This window comes from Opisthorchis viverrini (genome assembly GCF_000715545.1).
Source record: "Opisthorchis viverrini unplaced genomic scaffold opera_v5_362, whole genome shotgun sequence".
NCBI lineage: Eukaryota > Metazoa > Platyhelminthes > Trematoda > Opisthorchiida > Opisthorchiidae > Opisthorchis > Opisthorchis viverrini.
Window position 1 is genome coordinate 178,607 of NW_008752013.1, and position 7,803 is coordinate 186,409.

The window sequence follows — 7,803 nt, forward strand, 5'->3', positions numbered from 1 at the left end:
GGGTCGGGAACCTATGAACTAGAGCTATTCTTGGGACTGTTACTTCTTCAGTGCGGTTATTTTGGACGCAGTTGAACAACCGAGTGAGACCTATTGATTGGTTCTAATTTTCCGAGCCGTTTAAACGCGAATTTACACTGCAGTGAGAGCCAGGCCTCTTACATTGTTGTCGTACAAATTGCCATTTGAATCTCAAAATTCAGACGATAAAATTTGTGGATAGGGTGACTAACAGACGCGTAATCAGACCATAAATTCAGACCAAGTCCGGTTGGCTTTCAATTGAGTAACAGCGTTAACAAGCCAGGGTTTATCGCTCAACCCATCCAGGTGACCGTGACCAACAGGAAAATTTCCCGCAGTTGGTGTTACAAGGATGTTGGAAAGCCGTCATTTGATTGGCCTAGAGGATACTCCCACGTTCGGCGATCGATACTGCAGCCAACGCACCGTGTGCCTTGTTAGTCTGATTATTGATTAGACCTGCCTAAACAGCTGGCATGGACGAACCATCATTTTGGTTGGCACAAACGGTTTGGGTACTCAACACTAGAAGCCGCCCACAACAACACCATACATATATCGAAAGCTCCCTTTGAACTGGCCGAGTCACACAACACTACCTTTTCCACCTCTTTCGCAGCGAAACCGGTGCAGATCACGTGACCACATATTGATTGGTTCCTAGGGTGACGAAATTACCCCGAAGTAGATTCTAGGTCAGATGCGGAAATATCTCAGTAGCATGGAACTAGACGTGAAGTTTTGAGTATGGGGGGGGGGCATCCGGACTGCATCAAAATGAGTGGGTGTGGAAGATAAATCTATTTTTAAAAGGATGTTTCCGGACAAACCGGATCAATCCCGAGTTTTGCGATGTTTGCTTCTGGAACCTTGGTGATGTTTCAACGGCTGTCTGGATCAGTGTTTTTCCAGCGCCTTTCCGCTCCACACACTCACGTACTGCTGCACACACGTGGATATTTGTAAACGTTGATTCCACTGAACGGAATCAGTGAACTGTTCTTTATGTTGTCTCGATCAAATTCACTCTCTTTGCCGCCGACTAAACGTGCTGCACCGCACGGTATCAGGAAGTTCAGATTCCTAAAAGTAACCCCTGAATGCTCTCAATCCGCTAGGTGCCGGTCAGACAGACAACGCCCCTTCAATATGCAGCGCGTCACAGCCTTGCGTCAAAGCCAGACTGCGCAGGACAGTATTGGACCAAGGTCAGACAGTGTCCCTCCTATAAAGTAGCTTGAGGCCGCCCTCGCACTCGTTTGTTCGCAATAGAGCTGTTGTGTCCCTTATCAGCGAGTTTTTTTTTCGGCACTAGGCGGGGAATAGCCGTCACATATAACACACGGTGTAGTTGACAGTTGGTACCGCTGTGGACCTCATCTCCTTTGAATTCTAACCACGTGTACGTTTACATTAGCAGGTACAGAAGTTGTTCGTCCCCTGGATAGAGCCAAGTTGTACGCTTAGTTTCATCTTCAAAGATATACTATGGACATCTTCTAGTGATGAGCTTGTATCCAGAAGAAGGGGAACCCCTAAGTGCGTGTGTATTTCACACTTTGTGGTTTTGTTTTCGATGGATCTCAAGTTCTCTCCATCGTCTCATTCCAGGAAATTCCAGCTACAATCCAAGTCACAAGACAAACACACACCAACTGGTGAACAACTGATAAGTGTTCACGGCACTCAAGTTATTACGGAGCTCAGAGCACGAATTCAAAGACTGCGTGAGGAAAATTTGTCTCTTCGTCGACTCTTGTTGCGTCGTCCAGTCAGTGCGTGTCAGTTGGATGCAAATGTCCTTGAAGAGAAACTCCACTCTGTAAGTTGGGTTACGCCATTGTTATCGATTTTCAAGGGATACTCACTGAACGTCAGGTGACACACTCTCGTTTATGACACATTTGAACAGAATAAGCTTCCAAAAACCACTTCATGTTTGAGTTGGTATAACATTCGAGATATCACATCACATTTTGTTGAGGAAAACTACTAAAACGGGTGTTGCAAACTCTCTGAAAGTCCAAGACTGGTCTCGCCATTCTTGGGTTTCACGAGGTAGGATCAGTCCCCGAGTGTTCTTCAACCTTGTGTTCTACCTGAACCCGAATTCGACCGATTTCGACAAATCTTTGCAACAGAAGGCTGATGGAAACTCAAGGATTGCACCGACCTGATGAGTCCCAAGAAGTGCGAAACCGGTCATCGGTTTCTTCGTATTTTATTAGTGCACAGTGTATGGTAACCATAATATAGTTCAGACGGAATATGCACTAATAAAAGGCTTTACTACAGTTGACAACTGTGAGATGCAACGCGTATAAAAATAAAAACAATGCGAAATGGGAGCAAGTCAAAGGAGGAATTTAGCGTCCGTGAGAGATCCGGACGCCAGAAACGTGTTTTCTCCGCACTATGGCTGCGGACTTGTGGAGAGTGATTGACTTCCTGCTCCCTGCACGCGCGCGAGTCTGTGTGTGCTGACTGTGTTCGGTTTCCCAATATGTGGGTCCGTTTGCGTGTACGTAGGTTTGTCAGCACGTGACCTTTTGCTACGCCTATCAGACGGTGGACAGTCGATGTCAGATGTGTCACTTTTGTGTGTGGTGATTTGTAGGTGTAGGGAAAAAGGGCGAGTCCTGTGATCCAGCTGTAGCATCCTTTCGATGCCTAGCTCCGATACCATATGAAGGAGGCACGAGGGCTGGAATACTGCCAAGTTGCCCAAGCCTAGACAGGGGAAGTCGAGAGACAGAGGTCGGGTTCGAACCACGGACCTTGCGGTCAGTAAATTCGTGCTCTAACCACTTGGTCCATCTCACCCCTGCCTGTGATCCAGGCAGCAACTGTGAGCTGTGCAGTCGCGGTTGTGTGGCGTAATTTGAAAGTGTAAGAAAAAAGACAGATCTCGTGATCTAGTGAGTGGCGTTGAGCTGTACAGTCATGTATGTGGGTGAAGGGATGGCTACATTTTACACTGATGAACCGTTCACCTTTGACGATTACCTGCTGAACGTATAGAGCAATGAAAATACTCATCAGGTAATCATAGTTTTGGGAGAAGATCCTGGTAGGCAGGGTGTCTGTGCAGCGAATCTGACTAAGTAGCAAACACTTCCTCAATCCCATCGAGATGCAGGTATCCTACTTTGGCAGGAATGGCCAACAGACAGAGCATTCTTTACTTTGCCAAGCTTAAAAAATATCGTGCTGTGCTTAGCGCTGATTTGTATTCGAGTCTTTCCTTTATGGGACCTGATATCGACGTCATTCAGCGTTTGCCTATTCTTGTTAGTACATCATCTCTGTCCTTGGAACCGAATTCTTTAGGCGTGTGGATGTGTCAACGCGGCCACGCGCAACCTAGCGTGCTCAGACATGTGGCTTTGGGACACGGGTTTCTGCAGACTCACGCAACTAACCATTTGCGGACGACCGGTTTTCATGTGACGAATGTTCGGGGACAACGTGAACACACATTGGTTCGGCCTGGTAGGTGGATACCGATAGGCCAATCAGCCAAGGATGGAGTAGAATAACCGATATGCAGATCGATAACGACGCGACTAGCGAGGATAACCAATATGCTGTCTTGCACCGCATTGGCATGAGGATGTGAACAGCGATCCAAGTTACAGAATCAGAAAAGTTGAGTGCCTTTTTGAAGAATTCATCAAAACGCCATCAACTAGTTTAATTAAAAAGATCATGCCCATTGAGGATGGGGTGGTAATTGAAGCGGCGGCACAATTTCTTCCCGGAAACATTTTTCGTGATTGTTCCACAGATTTTACTCATTACTTGATTTTTGTGTGGGTGTACCACAAATAGACGTAAGTACAGTGTGCTTTTAATGTCGTCTAATTTAACCCAAGATGAAGCAGTGCCTGTAAGTTTTGCAGTCTTTGTGACATATTTTTCGTTCAGAAACACAAAATGCACTCATTTCCACGTATTTTCTTCTACAGGTTTCATCAGCCCCGCTTACCAACCCTATTGAGCACAAGCCCAGTTCCTAATAGGCGTCATTCTGCTCCTCAAGCTGTGACCACGATAAACCCGGTCATATTGGTGTGAACTATTTGAGCACTGTGCCTCTTCTTCATTCATTAAATTGTACTCACTCATTTTACCACTAGTCTTGCTGAAGAAGGGAAGGTCCAAGCGGTTCTGGCTGGCGATTAAATTGGAATTTTTCTGTCGTTTGTTTATGCGACCATGAAGTTTGACAAAGAGTGTCTCTTTTTCATATGAGAACCACACATCCAGTCCACCCATCCATCCATAAGCTTCAGATTCCTAGGGGTGTCTGAGGGGCTCCACTTGACCTAGGCTTATTTGAACCGAATTCAAGAAGCAGTTAACGAGATCTAGTGAGGTGGGTGGTGGAACGTCTGAGATGACCATCATTGATCATCACCAAGGTCGATCTGATCGGTACTAAGCCATGGAGGTTCAGCCCTGATGAGAGTAGTTATGGAGACCGCATTTGGTTCGCCCTGAAGACCAATCCGCTACCCGCTTTGTCCCGTTTGGAGCTCGTCCACGAGCGGCTCATCAGTAGTGTGACTAGTTCTCACTTAGACAGGACTCAATGATACTCAGGCTCCAATCACAGAAACCACATCACGTGACCACGTATTGACTGGCTTCTTCTCAGAAGGAAGTTTCACTCACTTGCGAAATCACTCTTCTTCTAGATTGTGAAGTGAACACGTAAATTGTAATTCGATGAGATGTCGCCGAGGACAAATAAGGAATTTGTTTGCTTTCAAAGTACAGGACGGACTGGCTCTTATTGTCTTGGTTTTAAAGCATCTACAACACATTTTGTTATGAGGCCCATTCGCTGTCTACCAGAAGTTTCAAAACCCCGGGATCTCTGACCCACACACAGCACTTGCCTGTTGTTTTTCGCCAGAGGAATAAGGTTAATACATGGTTTGTAGCAGAGGACGGTGTTTTGATCTGTCATCCAGTAAGACTCTGTGAGTACCTTGAGGCTTCAATCGTAAGTGCGTACGGTTACAGAGATCAATCTTGGTAGAAAAATAGGGCATATGACAAGACTCGAATAAGTGTGCGTGCCAACAGGTATTCTACTAAGATTACCCTCATTTGCATATCGATTTGGTTTTGACGGGAAACTCACCTGGAGCCCAGCTGAATCTCTTGTTTATGGTGTTTTTGAGCGGCCCCAATGAAGCACATTCAGTTGCCTAAAAACATCATGAACGAAAGATTCATCTGGGTTCCAGGTGAGTCTCCCATCAAAACCAGATCGATAAGCAAATGAGTGTATTTGTCGAAATCTGTCCAATTTGGGTTCAGATAGAACCTAGGGTTGGTGGAAACTCTGGGACTTTGCCTACCTGAGGAGCCCCAAGAAAGACGAAACCGGCTGTTGGCTGTCAAAGAGTTTCCAGCAACCCTATGAGTAGTATATTACTTTAATACAAGGCATATTCCCAGTTCAGTACTGTCATTAGCAGGCATTCTGCATCAACCATGGCCTTCTGACTTCAGTAAATCGACAGATTGCCACAAGGACTATACGGAGTTCTTTAGAAAGATATTTATCACCTAATAACTTACAAGAAGTACCATGCCATTCATATAAAGAGTGATCGGAATGGGATACAGAAGAGCGCATCATGAACCTGCATGGCGATCAGAACGACCAACTACACAAATATACCATTAACCAATACAGTGAACACAATTTAGAATGCAAATAAAGTACGCATATTTGCATACTATCAGATTCACTCATCCATGAATCCATCATAAAGGTCGGATTCCTGAAATCAACCCCAGAACGCCCGGAACCTACTGAGACCTTAAAACTCCACCAAAATCTCAATAGAAAAGCCGGCAAGCATCCTGGCCAGTCAACCATTCAGTCAATTCAGCAAAAGCCGATGGGTCCTCATACACGCCACAGAAGTACGACCGAATGTGATCATCGTTCAGGCATTTCATAGAGACACGATCGATGTTGACGGGTGTTCACTAACGCCTATCAGACGGCCGGGATCAATGTCAGAAAGTCTCCTTTAGATAGCGTGGGGCCATTGTAACTTTTGCTCTCGCACACACTCAATCGCCTATTCCGAATATAGCTGTTGTGTTCCCTTCTGAGTATTTTTTCCGGCACTAGGCACTAAAGCGGGTCGGCAGCAGATTCCACAAACCGGCGAATCAGCAGATAAAACACATATCAATTTATTTTTAACAGAACACTCTCGAATCGAATGTGGCGCCTCGTGTTTTCACTCGGTATGATACTTAGCCGACGAAGGGCTAAACCGGTCGTGGGCTGTCAAGGAATTTTCAGCAACCTTATAAGTAGTGTTTTATCAGTTCAGAATTCCCCCGCATTCTGTGCTTCTAAAGCTTCCCGTAGCAACACTGACAGGGTACGGCCCTGTCAAACCCTCCACACTTGCATGTGAATCAAAGACCATCTCAGATGCGTAGAGCCCGCAGCCAATGAACGAAATACTGTTGTCGTGAGTAGATAGGAGGGTAATATATCTGAACAGGATTCATATGCTCATTTCCCAAATAAGATTATGCTAATATGACCCTATTTGGATCTACAAACCAGCAGATTCTTCAGATGAATCTACTGTTACGGGCACAAGTAGTCTCGTCTCAAGAAAAGTACCTATATAATGTGGTCTTCGTTTCAGCTGAAAGCTGAGGTGGTTTCTTCTAAGCACATTCATTCATTTAAAAATGCTACGGACGACAAAATCGGCCGGTGTTCAGTTGGACGACCAGTTAAAATCATCTTATCTTGCCAGTGAATACTCAAGTTCACTCACGCACAGTTTGCTCGGGATCTCGTTCATCCATTGAGCTACAAAATGGTGAGATGTGTAGTTTGCTATCAGAGAGTTTTCATCGACCTTATAAGTAGTGTTGTATAGTGGGGAAACCCAGTGTTCCACACGTCGCGCACCATTAACGGCTGTAATACATACTGTCTCGTGAAGGTGCATAGTAGAATGGAGTATACTACATAGCACGTATTCAAGGATGGGAAAATCCACAATCCAAAAAGTTGAGTTAGCGGCCGATTCGAATTAGCAATAAAGAACCAAAAGTCAACATATCGTGGAATGATCCATGAAGTTTGTGAGCCGGAATGGTCGCTATACGTTCCACCATCCTTGAAGTGGTTCTAAATTTTTCCCACCATCTAGAGCTTTTACACCAAATAGCCGGATCAGTAAATCGTGGAGCTGACTTCTGATAGGATCCGTTCACCCCGTTACCAAGACGTTATTCGGTTCTATTCACAACTGCTTTGTGGGAGGCTGTTCTGTTGAAGCCTGCCTGGTAGGGGACTGTGTTCTAAATCTGATGCATTCATCAGGCCAACTTGCAATACAGTATTAAATCCTTAGTACACTTGGGACAATATGACGCTGTCAGGGAAGCAAACTAAGTGAAATTTCACCTTCTGACAAAAAAATTGAGACCAAAACTATCATCGTGGGTATAGATAGCACTGGCGTCTCAGTGCTCATATTTTTACAGAAACGCTCTAAGGGGTGAAGAGTTGGGTATAGATAGCACTGGCGTCTCAGTGCAACAAAACCACATAGCTCATATTTTTACAAAAACGCTCTAAGGGGTGAAGAGAGCACAGGGGGCGGACGTTCTAGTAGCTTGCCACAACTATTAATAGGTACCTTTGTCCCTTCGAATCCTTGTGCATGCGGTCTGGTCCCTGACATCAGTTAGCCTCCATATCCCGCAATATCTACA

At 45.3% G+C, this 7,803-nt stretch overlaps 1 protein-coding gene across 1 annotated transcript in view; it reads left to right on the forward strand.

Annotated features, from left to right (window-relative positions):
* Nucleotides 1-6,765: 6,765 nt before the first annotated feature.
* T265_10326 (hypothetical protein) overlaps nucleotides 6,766-7,803 on the forward strand; it is a gene marked incomplete at both ends in the record, with an annotated part of 8,801 nt that continues 7,763 nt past the window's right edge. Inside the window, one exon of the mRNA XM_009176662.1 lies at nucleotides 6,766-6,832. Coding sequence (XP_009174926.1) covers nucleotides 6,766-6,832 — 67 coding nt within the window. The remainder of the gene's footprint in view (nucleotides 6,833-7,803) is intronic.